The sequence below is a fragment of the Lacerta agilis genome, chromosome 6 (assembly GCF_009819535.1).
Source record: "Lacerta agilis isolate rLacAgi1 chromosome 6, rLacAgi1.pri, whole genome shotgun sequence".
Lineage (NCBI taxonomy): Eukaryota > Metazoa > Chordata > Lepidosauria > Squamata > Lacertidae > Lacerta > Lacerta agilis.
Genome location: NC_046317.1, coordinates 84,847,622 through 84,863,926, shown reverse-complemented (window position 1 = coordinate 84,863,926; position 16,305 = coordinate 84,847,622). Strand labels below are relative to the sequence as shown.

General features: G+C 44.5%; 1 protein-coding gene across 7 annotated transcripts in view; it reads right to left on the bottom strand.

Annotated features, from left to right (window-relative positions):
• Nucleotides 1-16,305, bottom strand: part of CDH4 (cadherin 4) — a 763,202-nt gene that overhangs the window by 10,611 nt on the left and 736,286 nt on the right. For all 7 annotated transcript variants that reach the window (XM_033153667.1, XM_033153668.1, XM_033153669.1 and 4 more), the window contains 3 exons: nucleotides 14,733-14,875; nucleotides 7,378-7,611; nucleotides 6,132-6,365 (listed from right to left, as the gene is read on the bottom strand). In XM_033153667.1, the coding sequence (XP_033009558.1) occupies nucleotides 6,132-6,365; nucleotides 7,378-7,611; nucleotides 14,733-14,875 (611 nt within the window). The remainder of the gene's footprint in view (nucleotides 1-6,131; nucleotides 6,366-7,377; nucleotides 7,612-14,732; nucleotides 14,876-16,305) is intronic.

The following is a 16,305-nucleotide window of genomic DNA, read 5'->3' as shown; positions in this document are numbered from 1 at the left end:
AGATGCTCAAGTTCATGGGGATGTCAAAGAGAAACTTCTGAAGAGAAGAAGAGTTTGGATTTGATATCCCACTTTATCACTACCCGAAGGAGTCTCAAAGCGGCTAACATTCTCCTTTCCCTTCCTCCCCCACAACAAACACTCTGTGAGGTGAGTGGGGCTGAGAGACTTCAGAGAAGTGTGACTAGCCCAAGGTCACCCAGCAGCTGCATGTGGAGGAGTGTAGATACGAACCCGGTTCCCCAGATTACGAGTCTACCGCTCTTAACCACTACACCACACTGGCTCTCAGAAGAAAGCGGGATATCAAATCCAAACTCCTCCTCCTCCTCCTCCTCCTCCTCCTCCTCCTCCTCCTCCTCCTCCTCCTCCTCCTCCTCCTCTTCTTCTTCTTCTTCTTCTTCTTCTTCTTCTTCTTCTTCTTCTTCTTCTTCTTCTTCTTCTTCTTCTTCTTTCCCTTCCTCCCCCACAACAAACACTCTGTGAGGTGAGTGGGGCTGAGAGACTTCAAAGAAGTGTGACTAGCCCAAGGTCACCCAGCAGCTGCATGTGGAGGAGTGGAGACGCGAACCCGGTTCACCAGATTACGAGTCTACCACTCTTAACCACTACACCACACTGGCTCTCTGGAGACCTGGACAAAAATATTACATATTACAATTTTCTGTTGCTGCATGAAAACTATCTTAGGGAACACCTGTAACAACAACAACAACAACAACATTATTATTATTATACCACATCCATCTGGCTGGGTACCTACGTGAAAGACCACCTGCCTGCATGATCACTTGAATCATCTGGGGAAATTGTGCTCATGGCACCACACCCTACAGAACATCACAAGGGGCTTCTCCTGCTCTTTCCTTGTACTGTGGAATGCCTCTCCCTGTGAGGAATCTCAGCTAAAGCACCCATGACAGATGGGACCACAGTGTCTCTCTCCCTGGGACCAAGGCAGCCACAAGCAAAGCATTTCACCCAAAAGAAAAGTGGCCATTTTGGAAAAGAATTGCTTTCGTTCTCAAATGCATCCAAAGAGCCACATCAACATGTTAGAACCAGCCACGAGGCCAGCTATTTCTATAGGCTGCTTCCCCCCCCCCCGCACCCCCCCCTCAGCCCCACTCTCTGGATACAATAAATCCTTTTGAATTTGCAAGTTGTTGCAGCTGGGCTAATTTCATTTTAATGATGTGCGATTCTCTCAGAAGGAATGCAACAGAGGCTGGATAAAACATTAGCTCGCATAATCAAATTTGGACTTATTCTCCTCCTCTTTATGGGCTTTCTATATTTCCGAAATCACATTAACAAATGCACTGTGATACTCTTTCAGCTGCTCTACTTGGAAAGCAGATCTGAGCGTCTTTGAACTCTTCACTGAAAAGTGCTGGTGGTTTTTGCTGAAGGAGAGAAAGCAAATCGAGGAACTGCAGATCTGGTTTGGGCCAGCCTAGATAATACTTCCCTCTCTTCTCTTTGCTTGAAGAGGAGCTTAGTGAAATTAAAAGAGCTGACTGCTGCTTTCGCCATCAGAAGTTGTCCTACCCATTTCCTGCCTGCCTGGGAAGATGGCCACAATTAGTATGCAGAGCCAACACAGTGTCAAGGTTGGAGAATTGGACTATGGCTGGGCAATGCCCAGGTTTAAACCCTTCCACCGCCATGAAGCACATTGGGTCTTTGTGTGCTCAACACTATAAGGCAGCTGTTGAGACTGGCCCATAACAGTGGATGGGGCAATGCCTCTTGAACCTCAGCCAGCCCTTACCTGCCTTGCCTTGTTACAGAACCCCAGTCCAGGGGGTTCTGCTGCTTGCCAGCTTCCTCCTCTTAGTTTCAGTGCCACTTCCAGCAGTTGGAAGGATGGGGACCAAACTAGAATTAGTAGTCTCTGCCTTCAATGGATTCTGGCTCTACCTACTATTGGTCTCCTTGCCTCCCATCCTATTAGTCCCAATAGGGAGCAGCCACTGCTGTATGGAGGCGTGGGGAACCTCTGCTCTGTAAATGGCCTTCCAGGCCTCTCTGTTTGACCTTCTGGGCTCTTCCCAGGCCACACCATTCTTGAGTGCTTTTGCCTGGCTAGAATTTGTCCTTGAAGGAGGATGGAGAGGTATGTGTGCGTATAGAAAGCTCTGACTTTTGCATGGCTGAAATGTAGCCAACCATACAAAGGTAGGGGTTACTTCCTTTGCTCTGTCCACTTCTATATCAGACCCCACCCACCTCTATCTAGCAGCTGATCCCCGTAGGGATGCTTGCAAGGGAATGTGACCATTAGGCCAAAACACAGGTCCCCAGCTTCTGCAATAAGGTCATACTCCTATATGCTGGTCTTGAGGTTTTTGCCACGGATAATTGCCTGGGTGCTAAAATGCTACAGAACGGCATTGGGGGAAGACTTTATTTCAGAATAATGAGGAATTATTAAGTATTTATGCTAAGGGAGCTCAACTGGAATAGGAGGGTGTGCTGTCATCTTGTGTATGCCTCTAGCCAACAGGTTTGGAGGTTCGCTTAATATTGTTCCCAAACCCTGCAAATGCAGAGACGGCGGAGGGAGGAAAGAAGTGTAATGAGAAATCTCCCCCAGGCTCAGAGTGGCTTGTCCTGGGAAGAAGCCAAGCTCCTTTGCACTCACCCAGCCCAGCTAATCAGGAAATGGTTCAGCTTGTTTCTGAATGAATTGGAATTAGGTCTGTGTAAACAATGTACATTAAAAGCATATGGCACACTCCCCAAGGATCCCGGGAACAGTAGTTTGCTAAGGCTGCGGGAAATTATTGTGGGCTGTATGAAGTGTCAGAGGAGTAGTATTATCTCTGGTAAGGGGCACATCATGCTCCTTCTGGGGTAGCAGCAACCAGGAAGGAAGGAAGGAGGAAGGAGGAAGGAGGGAAGGAAGTGTCCCCACTCACAGTTACACAAAATGCCAGGCACAAGTAACACCTGGGAAATGCAGTTTCCCCAGGAGCTACTGAAATGGCAAGGGCATATTTCTGAGCCGCAAAATACAGATTTCAGTGGCATCGCTATACAGCGGAAAAAGTGCAACCTGCTTCTAATTACTTTTCAGTTTGGTTTTGTCTTTTTTTTTTAATAATAAAAAACCGGTCGCCCAGCTTCAGTATTTCCTTTCATCAGCATGTCGCCAAGTGCAGGATGGAACGCAGAGAGAATGTCTTTGGATGTGCACACTCCAGCAGATTCATATCCAAAGAATCCATTCGGAGGAAGGTGTTTGGCAGGGAAAGCCTCGTGCTTGTTGTTGATGTCCCCCCCCCCCAAAATCCCCACTCCCTTTTCTCTTTTCCAAGGGCTTTCTGCAATTTCTACCCAACAAAAATTCACTGAAGTGAGGACAAGAGAACCGGACAGCTAATTACAGCCTCCGTATGTCAACTGGCCGCCCTCCCTTCTTTTCTAGCGAAACAAAATTGTTTTCAGAGTGCTTCGCATTTCTTTAGCACTTTCCCTCCAGGGCTTTTTTTTTGTGTGGGGGGGGGGGAGTGGTGGTGGAATAAAACACAAATGTAACAAAAGAGAGAGAGATTTCCTCCTCCCTTTAAAAAAGCTCTGTTATTTATGCCAACTATTGAAGTCTCGCCTACCCACCCCACTTTGTCTCGCACAATAAGCAAACTGCCTGATATGAGAAAACAATATTATAATGGCTGGTTCTCTCCCCCACCCACCCCCCGGAAAAAAAATATATCTTTTTTTGGTCACACTTATAGAAAAACTGTCCCATTAACAGCTTTACAGCTTTCTTGAAAAAGAGGCTTTCAAAAGTGTCAATAGCAGATCCAGCTCAGCCTTTTTTATCCGCTCACACAAACACACAAAGCTCTATTACTGTTGCTAGGCCTGTTTTTGCTCTGCATAGAGCTTTCTTGAAACCCATTGTCTTCCTCACTCACAGTTTTCCCTCTGTCGCATCGCTTCTCTCTCCAGTGTCTTAAGAGTCACAGCTTAAGATGCCAAGCACTTGGTGGCTGATGAGGCATTTTGCTGGCGGATAATTTAAACATATGGGACGCGGGTGGCGCTGTGGTCTAAACCCCTGAGCCTAGGGCTTGCCGATCGGAAGGTTGCCGGTTCGAATCCCCGTGACGGGGTGAGCTCCCGTTGCTCGGTCCCAGCTCCTGCCCACCTAGCAGTTCGAAAGCACGTCAAAAGTGCAAGCAGATAAATAGGTACCGCTCCAGCGGGAAGGTAAACGGAGTTTCCGTGTGCTGCTCTGGTTTCACTGCTGGCACAGCGGAAGCTGTACGCCGGCTCCCTCGGCCAATAAAGCGAGATGAGCGCCGCAACCCCAGAGTCGTCCACGACTGGACCTAACAGTCAGGGGTCCCTTTACCTTTACATAATTTAAAAATGTATTGGCCAGAACTGATAGGGGAGGTGTTGAGGCTTTAGGGCCGGCCCTCTTACTAGGCAAGGTGAAACAAAATAGAAAATTCTTTCCAGTAGCACCTTAGAGACCAACTGAGTTTGTTCTTGGTATGAGCTTTCGTGTTCATGCACACTTCTTCAGATACACTGAAACAGAAGTCGACTTCTGTTTTAGTGTATCTGAACTTCTGTTTCAGTGTATCAGACTTCTGTTTCAGTGTATCTGAAGAAGTGTGCATGCACACGAAAGCTCATACCAAGAACAAACTCAGTTGGTCTCTAAGGTGCTACTGGAAAGAATTTTCTATTTTGTTTCGACTATGGCAGACCAACACGGCTACCCACCTGTAACTAGGCAAGGTGAGGCAGCTGCCTCGGGCATAGAAAGTAGCCGCAAGATGTTGGTGTTAGGAGGCTTTTAAATTCAGCTGCATTATTTGTATATTTATTAATTTCTATCCAACCCTTCCCGCCTGAGGAGCAGCACTAAAGCAGCTTGGACGTGGGGGTGGGATGGCTGGGGGCGAGGTTACCCCCAGACCTGAGTTATGGCGGTGTTGTGTGATAGCTCTTTATCAGGGCTAAATCCCGCGCCCTTCCTAAATTCTGAAAATAAAAATGTAAGTAGGAAAGATCTTCCTACCCCCCCAATTCCATTTTTCACCACTGATATAAGCCTAGGGTGGCTTCCGAACGTTAAAAAGTCAATTAGAATGACAATGAATGTAAAAAAAAATATGTGTTTGCAATAAAATCTGTAATTTAGAACAGGGTAATGGATTTGAAAATGGAAAAAGGGTTCTCCTAAATCAAATGTCTTTCAGCTGTAGTTAATTTCAGTCAACAGAATTTTCTCAAGTGTTTAAATCATACTTTAGACTATGATTTATATGTAGAGAATGTGGGGGGGGGGCAGTAAAAAGACATCTTGTGCTTTATTGCTCCTGTTACTTCCCATGCAAATTTTTTCCCTGTGCAAAACACAAAGGGGGGAAAAGGCTTGAAGAAGCTTTATTACATTCAACAATCTTAAAAAGCAGATGTGTATTTACTGCTCATTATCATCACGTCGCTATAAAATTAGCATGTGTATATTAAAAATTGTGCAGGAAATCAAAGTGCTTATTTTGCATGTGTAAATTTGAAGGCTGTTGTCTGTTCCATGTAGGTCTTTTTTTTTTTAATGCCTGAGCATTTTTGCCATTCCTGGGATGGGACGGCATCTTCAGAGGTCTATGAGATGCTGCTAAAATGCTTCCTAACATGTAGTGGTGCTTACTTATATCTTGATGGCATCTCACTGCAGTGCAGAGTTCTCCAGCCACTCTTCCTCTAATTGGTTGGTGCTGGTGGGAGTGAGGAAATGCATAACACGATGACATCATAATACAGGTCAGCACCTCTAAGGACCACGGCGAGAGATTGGGGCTACTCACCGTTGCAAGACAGGAAAGACTTGACATGGGCTTCTGGTGCTTCTGTTTCTGTAGGTTTCCAAGTTCCACACATAATGTGCAGTGGCACCCTTAGACAGATGCCCAAACTTTTTTTTAAAGAGTTACAGGTAGGTAGCCGTGTTGGTCTGCCATAGTCAAAACAAAATATAAAATCAAAAAATCCTTCCAGCTTGGTCTCTAAGGTGCTACTGGAAGGATTTTTTTGATTAAATACATATATTTTTAAGAGGGCCAGGTTTGATGAAGTGAACATGTGTGAACTGCAACACTTACTTAGTAAAATGATGATGCATATCAGGATGGCAATGATGGCTCCTGTTCCCAGCCCAGCTGCAGCAACGGCTCCTACGGTGGTACAGTCTCCGTTTTCATCACAAGGGCACACCTTGACCTTAATGACGGACGTGTTGAACAGAGGAGGGTTTCCAGAATCCGTCACGATGACCGGAACATCATAGACACCAGCTTCCAAGTACATTATTCGTAAACTGAGTTGGGCATAGTCACCTGTGGGGAGCAGAAAGGAGACAGCTGCAGCACTGAGGGAGTCATAGAATTGTGGGGTTGGAAGGGACCACAAGGAACCTTAAGAACATGTCCACAATGAAAATTTCCTCTCCCCCACCCCCATGACCTATGTTCAGAACGTAAGTAGATCTTTGCTGGCTCTGGTCTAGCTCTCTGATCTCACAATGGCCAACCAGATGCCTATGGGAAGCCCACAAGTAGGTTTGGGGGATAAATTCAATTTGGTTTGTATTCTAAGGCAAAACTACTGTACCTAGTTCACATTCTACAACACGCTATGAGAACCAAAACACAGTCATCCTTTGAAATCCGGAAGTCTTTGAAATTGTTATGGAAACACGAGGAACGGAATTGAAGTTTGTAGGTGTGAGAAACTTAGAGAGCCCATACTGACAGATTTCCCCATCCCCAGCTGCCACCGAGTGAGGTTTATGATAAGCCAAGCAATGAGGTCAGTTACAGCTCGCTGATTTCAATAGCCTCTCCACTTCCCCTCTTCCTATGACAATGAACTAGCCATCTTCCTACTTTCCCGTCCTCAAAAGCTACTTCCTTGTTAAAGGAGAAAAGGAGGGTGACTTTTATGCAATTACAGCCGGAGGAATGATCATTGATCCTGATTGTGGCTTGTGACAATAAAAATGGAACATAAGGAAGACTGATAATAGCTTTCCCCCCTGGGCTATTACTGATGATTTATCCCCAGTTCAATCCTGATAACTGTGCGTAATTATGAACTGCATTAAAACCTAGAGGGTGGGGAAGCCAAGTGCCAATGAAAGTGCTTAAGAGTTCTGCTCAAGGCCCAATCCATGCAATTCTGTATTAACTACCTTGCCTATAATGTCAGCCAGAATGTGGGATCTAAAAAATGAAATAAATCAAAGGGAAAGGACTAAAGGAAATTTGAAAGGGTGAAGGCTGATCCCCTCCATTGCTTGCGTTGTGTGCCAAGCTGCAAATGCCGTTGGGTGTTGCCTGCCTGGTTTACCATTTAGCCGCGTAATGGTCCAGTTCTTCCTGATGGCAGATGGCACACTTGGCAGCTCAAAGACAAAGGGCCCGATGTTTGGATCGATGTCAGCATCGGCGGCTGTGATGTTGATGACATTCAGGTTTGGCTTTTCACAGATCTGTGCCTCCTTTGGCTGCAACTCAGGAGCATTATCGTTGATGTCAATTAGATAGATCTGGAGTGTGCCGGTGCCGCTGGCCGGGGGGATACCTAAATGAAGGAAGGATAATTTCCGTGAGTGATTGTTAAGGTTGGCATAGAAGTCGCCAGGCAGAAAGAGGGACCTGCTCCCAACATGCTCCCTCACCCCCGTTTAGAAAGTACAGGAAAAGTCAACTACAGTTACCAAGGCATTGGGACAAAGCCACTGAGAGCAAAGGCTAAACCATTTCAGACTTTTTTATATATATATAAAAAAGTATAGTACAAATACAAACAGGAGAGACAACATGATACTTTATGAATGGCGTGGAGAAGGTGTACAGTGGTACCTCGGGTAACATACGCTTCAGGTTACATACGCCGCTAACTCAGAAATAACGCTTCAGGTTAAGAACTTTGCCGGAGATTTTGAAATAATGAATATTACGAGTAAATAGATCAGACTGTGTGTCCCCCCCTTAAAATATTATTATTACACACACACACACACACACACACACAAAACTATTTTATTTTGTTGTGTGTGTACACACACACACACACACACACACACAGTGGTGCCCTGCTACACGAATGCCTCGCTAGATGAAAAACTCGCTAGACGAACGGCATTCGCTAGCGGAAGGCTGCCCCGCAAGACAAAAATGTCAATGGGGCTGCTTCACATGACGATTTTTTTTTAAAAAAAAGCGAAAACCACTACTTTGTATTGGTGCTTCACTAGATGAAAAAATCGCTCTACGAAGACACTCGTAGAACGAATTATTTTCGTCTAGCGGGGCACCACTGTATATATTTCTTTTCCCTTTTTTCCCCTTTTCTATTAAAAAAACAGGATTGGGTAAAAGGTAATCGGTCCAGAAGGATGAAAGTAAGACACAAACAACCAATTAGTACTGTATGTAATTTTATTAACATTTTGTACTGGTTTGAGTTGGTTTGGGTAAATGGCCAGATAAGATATTTATTTTTATTTGATATGTACTTGTTATTTGTCAACTTGATTTTTCTCGTTTCTTGTAAAACAAAACTATGCAATAAAAAAGGCTTGTTGGGACTTCCGGTTGGACGCCATTCTGCTTGGTCGGGAGAAAGCTCGGCTCCAAGGTTTCTCCGTCGCTGCGGGGAAGGGGGGAGTCGAAACTGCGCTTCGACCCCCCAAGAAACTCCAGGTAGAGCGTCCTGGAGACATGGGATCTGGCTGGTCCCCCTGGGCACCTCCCTTGCTCTCCGGTAAGCCCTAGTAAGGGCTGTCGTGACGGGTGAGGTTTCAGAGGCGCGGGGGCTGTGGATCATCTGCTGTTCTCACAGCGAGAAGTAGTGGCTGCTGACAGAGAGAGCGTCCAATTCTTCCAAGATTTGGCTAATTTGGACTTGTAAGTATTGATTTTTCAAAAAAAATACTTTAGTGACTTTAAAATTCGGCTGTCCTGGGAACTTCAAAAACGGAAGTCGGTTCCCTGAGCGTTGAAACAAAAGGAAACAGTGTAACTTTCAATTCCGAAGCTATTGACCAACTTTGTGACAAGGAAATTTCTGAAACCTTTTCCCCCAGGTTGGGGGGTTGAATTAGGTTTTTATTTTGATTGGAACTGTGATTTTTGGAGATACTATTACCCTCTCTTTGAGGAAATTTTGGATGGCTGCTTTGCAGCGAAGAAATACATTTGGACTGCATAAGCTTTTTAGACTTTAAGTATGCCTAAAAGGAAATGGTCACAGGAATTTAAAATAAAGGTTCTGGAACTTTTGCACAATTTAACAGTGAAAGTTAATCAGTTAAATCAGCTAACTGGGACGGTGGTACCTCTGGACTTGGCTTTGCAGGAAAATGGATTAATGACTTTTTGTGAAAGTAATGAGGATATAACTACAGAACAGGAGAAAATCCAGGATAAAATTCATGGACTCAACCCACGAAAAGAAAAGAGAAACGTGAGAAGAGACAAAACAAAAAGAAGCAAAAATGGGAAAGCTGCAGTAAAGAAGAGAGTGCAATGGAAAGCTGTACAGAGCTTGGACAATGTTGAAAAAGTTTCAAGGACATATGAGATAAGAAAGGAGCAGAAGCCAGTTTCCCAGGACTGTGGGATTTTGGAATGGGAGAGGGTGGGGGTGGGTTGAAAAATGAATGTTTCTATGGATATTCTCTTTGTGTTATGGTGTAGACATATGGCCTGGCAATGGATAATGGTTAATGAATAGAATTTAATTTTGGGCAGTGCAGGAAGGAAGGGGGGGGGGAGAAGAGTTAAAATGAAATTAATTAAATTAGGTTATTTTATTGAAATTTTGAATTAGGCAATGGAGGCTCAGAAATGTTGTGAATGCAGAGGATACGTTAAATTCATAAATAGGATATGTAAGATGAATAATTAGCAAAAGAGTTTTAAAAAGGAAAATGTCAGAAGAAAAAAGTAATATGGGGATTAATTGGCAATAACTGTGAATTAGGGTTAACCTGGAAATCAACTGGGGGGGGGGAGAATCGGGGAAGTCTGTAAAGATGTTATGTGCATAGTAAGTGGTTAAATGGGGAAAGAATTTGTTGGTTGCCCCAGTGGGAGGGGGGTTTGTTTTGTTTGCTCCCCTTGGTGAGAGAAAGGGGAGTATGGAAAATGTAATCATGTATTGTAATTTGGTTTTAATTGGAAAATCTTAATAAATATTATTTTAAAAAAAGGCTTGTTGGAAGAGGACGCAAGAAGAAATCAATCAAGGTCCCAGAGGAGGGCCTTCTTGGATGCTTATAAGGCCCAGGCAGACACATAGAAGAAGAGGTGTAATTTCAGGTTCCCAAGTTCCCAAGCCATGTAAGGCTTTCTAGGCTAAAGCAAGCGCCTTGAATTAGGCCCACAGATGAATCGGAGGCCTTCATCTCCTGCTTTGAAGCTTCCAGAGGCATCTGTTGCTATTGGCAACAGAATGCTGGGCTAGGCAGACCTTGATCTGACCCAACAAGGGCAGTTCTTCTAGTCCCAGGTAGTATCGCAGTGAAGGATTTATAGCCACGTATAACAAAGGTGCAAGCTTTCCCACTTCACACCGCTGGAGTGATGAGAGTAGCTGAAGGCATCAACCATCTCCCAGGCATGTAAATATTCAAGGTTCAAAAAGGCATCCTTCAAGAGCAGACACCAGCGGTTCTAACACTGGTCTCCCTCCCCACAGGGGTCCTGCAAGATCAATGGCTAAGCCTCTAGCGAAGGGTCAGCTGTGCCAAAGCTGCCAGATCAGGCTCTTGGCTTTTGAGTTTGACTTTTATAAAGGTTAAAAGCCATCGCTGTCCTGTATAATCCTTTGCAAAACACACACACACACACACACACACACACACACACACAGAGAGAGAGAGAGAGATTCTTCAACTCCCCAGATCTGAATGCTTCAGTAACTTGCCTCTAGTTAGAGGGGGAAATGCACCACTTTTAAATTGTTCAATATTCTTCTTTTTTCCCCATCTCCCATCCCCAGTGAACTGCAGGCAGTTTTGTTCCAGGCTTCTACCCTGACTATTTCCTGCAAAATCCTTGCCTGAGTAGATTTTTTTAAAAAGCTCATGTTCTTGGCTGGGTTTTTTTAATGCTTTAAAAAGAAGAAGAAATAAATAAAGCAACCCTACTCTTATTTAAAAAAAGGGAATGAAAAGAAACCTTCCACTGATTCTTCCTGGCTATTTTTTTATAAAGCTTTGCGTCTTACTCTCCTTGTTTGTTTTTGCTGACTGAAGAGTCTCAGAATCCCCAATGAAGCCCTTCCAATCCCTTTCTGATTATTGTTATGTTAACTCTGCCAACCTCAAGGTCTGGTACTGAAGAAACTTTACATTCAGTCTGGTGGCCCTGGACAGAACTCCTCCTAGGCTTGGTGCCTTGATCAGGGACTGAGTTTGCTGAACAGTAAGGCGAAGCCCAGGGTTTTTTTTCCATGACTGCCTGCAACTGCTGAGTTAGTTACCATTATGTAGGAATGCTCAAGTGACTCTTCTTCTTACACAGTGCTCAGGTTATGGTTGGCGGGGGCTTAAATCTCATCTATTTATTTTACAACTCACAAACCTCTGAGTTGTGCTTCTAGAAAAAGAAAACTGTCCAAATGTGATGTACATTTAGAGGTGAGACAGTGAGAGCAGACATCAAGCACACACCTGAGTTTAAAATAGAACATTTGTTTTTGACTCGAGCTCAGTTACTCAGAGCGGAGTCAAAACAGTCTTTTAAAACTCATTTTATTTACTGTTAAAAGGCATCTCACTCCCCCCCCCCCAGCCTGCTTTATACTGCCCTCTCAAAAACTTCATCTCCCCCCCCCCCCCGGTTTGTCATCTAAGTCCTAGATGCTGATGACAGAACGTAAGTATGCAGCAGCCCCGAAAGTGCTAGTTTTAAGCAAGATCACAGGGCGAAATACACAGAGGTTTATGAGTCGAGGACCCCAATGGTGGGGGACCAGGAAATCTTAGATGGGTGCCACAAAAACAAACAAACAATTTCACAAAAGTAAAGCAGGCAAACTTCAGAACCCATTCCCTACAGGTAAAACACCAACACCCCACTCCAAACAAATAAAACAGATACCATCTCCAAGAATAGGCTACACTCCCTCCCCAAAACAACCAACTCCCCACTAAACAAACAACCCCTTCATTTAAAAAACAACAACACAAAACCAAAAAAACATTATTATTATTTTTAAAATAAATTGTATTTAGGTATTATTAAATATATATATATATTGAAAGTCAGTATATATTGGTTGGTTGGCATCTGCCTGTCTCAGGAAACAATGGAGTGTGCTTCTGGGGGTGAAGTCCTCTTAAGATTTAGTGTCAGGAGTATAACGTATTCCTGGACACCGCAGAGTTAGACGCAGACTTTTCTGGAAGCTTCTGGCTGTTGTGTAATTGACTGGACAGAACAACGCAGGAACTCAGCAACTCACTGGATAACTATATACAGTATTTATTGATTGAAGCAACTAGTATCCATAAGTTACTATTTACAGACTTTACAAAATAAAAGAAACAAAACATAAAATCTTTTCTCTCTGTCTCTCTCTCTCTCTCTCTCTCTCTCTCCTGACCACTTTCTCACACCAACACACTAACCACTAACCAAACAGCTCTCACACAGAGCTCAGTTCTTTAGGCACTCATTGACCAATCACAGGTCGTTGCTAAGGGTCTGAGAGAGAGCAGATCTGGGCTTTCTGCCAACTAGTTAATTGCTTGGAGATAGACAGCTGCATTTCTGCACGTAGGCAACTCTGAAATCTCTAACAAGTCCAACCCTGGAGAATCACAGAGCCTGTTGTGGCTGCAGAGACCGGTAACGCCTAACTGCTGCTTCGCACATTGTTTTTGCTGCATGAGCAGCACTGAAATGACCTCTCTGGGGTACAAGCCGGGGCAGCGGGTATGGAGGTCCTGGGCTGCCCAGACAACAAGACCCCCTTCTTGGCCTCACTGATGTGGTCCAAGGGAACGCAGAACAATACATTTGGCACCAGTGTATATTATATTGCTATACAGTGGTACCTCTGGTTAGGAACTTAATTTGTTCCGGAGGTCCGTTCTTAACCTGAAACCGTTCTTAACCTGAGGTACCACTTTAGCTAATGGGGCCTCCCGCTGCTGCCGCTGCGTGATTTCTGTTCTCATCCTGGGGCAAAGTTCTTAACCCATGGCACTACTTCCGGGTTAGCGGAGTCTGTAACCCGAAGTGTTTGTAACCCGAGGTGTTTGTAACCCGAGGTACCACTGTACATAAATATCAATAAATTCTGCCCCTCGCCCCACTGCCACAGTGTGAGGAATACAAGCTTTCTTCCAACACAAGGCGATTGGTCATTTTCCAAGGTGGACCTGATTGTCCATAAAGCCCTACTTTGGCATTAAGTCTATGTGTTTTCCATCTCAGTTAAGGGGAGACCAGGGCCGCTCTTGTAAGCCCTGCCTCTTCATTTGCATTCCTCTGCGTGGCTCTGCAGCCCTGTGCATCCTGCAGGGTCAATGAGCCCGCCGTGCCATTGTAGGCTCCCCACACAATTCAGAACCTTCTCTGTGAGCCTAGGCAAGATCAGGAGGCTCTCAGCTGCAGAGATGTTCAGGACCCAGCAAATGGAGAGCTACAGGCCTGGGCAGCCAGGATCGCCGAGGAGCAGGTAGGGGTAATTGGAATGTCTCCGCCCTCTTTGCTGGAGGACACGTGACACCAAATGCCTAAACAGGGCTTAGGTACACCACCAGTGGTTTCTTGACCCTGGGGGGAGAAAAACAACACCCAATTTTGTGTGGGATGCGGCAGGGGTGCTGCGGGATAATGTTGGATACCTCCAAAGGTCTTGTCCGATACCTCTGATCTGTATTGGTGACAGGATTATAAAATCCCTTTCCCTTTCATCCTCAAATTGTTTCTGATTTCCTGAAGGAACATCTCCTTTTCTGTCCTCAGCTTGGAGCATATTAAGGAAAAGTAACGTGCAGCAGCAGACTACCTATTTCCATAGCTAAAACAAAATCGAAAATTCTTTCTAGTAGCACCTTAGAGACCAACTGAGTTTGTTCCTGGTATGAGCTTTCGTGTGCATGCACACGAAAGCTCATACCAGGAACAAACTCAGTTGGTCTCTAAGGTGCTACTAGAAAGAATTTTCGATTTTGTTTTGACTATGGCAGACCAACACGGCTACCCACCTGTAACTATTTCCATAGCTGTGAACCCTCCCTGCTGTTCCCCACTGCTATATACGTACCTGTCAACCCTCCCTGCTGTTTCCCAATCCTATAATAAGGGAATTTCCTGCAAAACAGGGAAAGGTTGACAGCTATGCCTATTTTTCCCGCTCCATCTTTCCGCTGGCTTTACACACTCGCGTATGGTGAGAGTCTACATCTTCCCTCCTATCCATCTCCCATTTGTTTCTTCATCATAGTCTGGGACAATTTCACACATTTAATTTATTCTGGCAATCTCCCGTCCCAGCTTCATGAAGTCTTCCTTCCTCTCCCTTTCTACTTTTTTTTTTGTTTTGTTTTGCTTTTTTTACTCGAAAACCTGGGGAAAAATATATATCTAACTTACCCTGACAACTCTGTCAGGGCATCATTCCCATTCATGCACCACATTACAGCATTATTGAAGCATGGATGATGCAGGACTTGGGCCTACCGTTGTCAGCTGCCAGGAACGTAGCCTCGTAGACGTTGTTCTTAATGTAGGCCGACTCGCGATCAAGGATGGCAGCGGTGGTGATCTGACCATTTGTGGCATTAATGTTCAGCCAGTTTGCAGGATCTGACAGCTTGGAGTATCTGCGGAGAGCCGAGAATAAATACATGCCAGTCTCTTCCAATGACATGTCCTGAATATGGCTTGAAAATAAGGCTTGAGTAGTGTTTTGGCATTCTTGGTTTTCAGACTCATGGTTCTTCATTTCGAAAGAGCACTTGGGCATTTCGTCAGGCATGTTGTGTGTGTGAGACCCCCCATGACTGGGACTTGCAACACACACACACAATACAGTTCTGGGAAGCTGCCAATTTATTGGAACTGTGGCAATGTTGGGAAGGAGTAGATGAATCTCTCTATTTTGGTTCCTCTCAGTTGCTCATTTTTCAAATTTTAAATTCAGTTCTCCACATTTCCATTTACTTTTTAAGTCCTCATGAAAATTCACCACTATTGTAGAGGACGTTTCTCCCAATGCACCAATTTTGTCTGCATTTTCTCCTGATATAATCAATTTTTGTATGTTATCTTTACTAAGATATGCAATTTTAAATGCAAACCTTACTCTAGTTATATGCATTTTTGTACACATTACAAAAATTGCAAAAATTGGAGAAGCGTGAATTTCGAAGGACAGCTGTGTTTTGGTTGGCGTATTGCTTCGGAAAGCTGAAATCAGGTAGCTTTGCCTTTAAAAGTGAAATAAATCAACCCCCCCCATTCCTACCTCATTGTACTCTTTCCCAGATCAGAACTGTACTCCCCCATGACTGCCTGCCTTGAAGAGGGAAATTGTGTGAAATATATTTTCCCCACCCACCTCCACACAGCAAGCAAGAGTCTGGGGTTGGAAATTTTGATGTGGAAACAATTCTCAGGTTGCATCTCATTTTAAAAGAAAAGAAAAGAAAGAAAATGTTTGGGGAGCCAATAAAGGATCTTATGCCTAATGTGCAGTTTGCTCTTTATTGACAAAAAGGGCCCTATAAATGTTTGGCAATTCTTATTTTGACCTCTGTAACTGCACAATTTTCCAGGAAAGCCTTCATGCCCTGTTGTAAGGCTTCGGGGAATAGGCTTCCTCCCCCGTGGTAGTAAATAAGAAGAGATCAAATGAAAGGAATGTCTTACCAGTTAGATTATTTAATAATTACAGTGAGAGACAAAGAACCCACCTACCAATTAAGGGACACTCCCCCTCTATCCCTAGTAATCTACGTCACTCCTATGTCTTGTAATCTGAGCTTGTACCTTCTGTGCTTTCTGTTCTGAGACTTTCTGAGCTCTTCTCGACCTTGGGCTCAGTAGAGGAATGCTTTCCAGAGACAGTGAATCTGTTAACTCTCTATATCCCAGTGCTTCTTCACCAAGCTGTTCCCCATCCAGTATTTCCCAGCTTCTGCCTTCTGAACTATGCCCCTCTGCAAACCACTGTTCCAAATCTATACTGTCCTCCTGCTCCTGGGAAGATTCGGGATGGGGGGGGGGCTCCCACCATTCCTCCTCTGTGCAG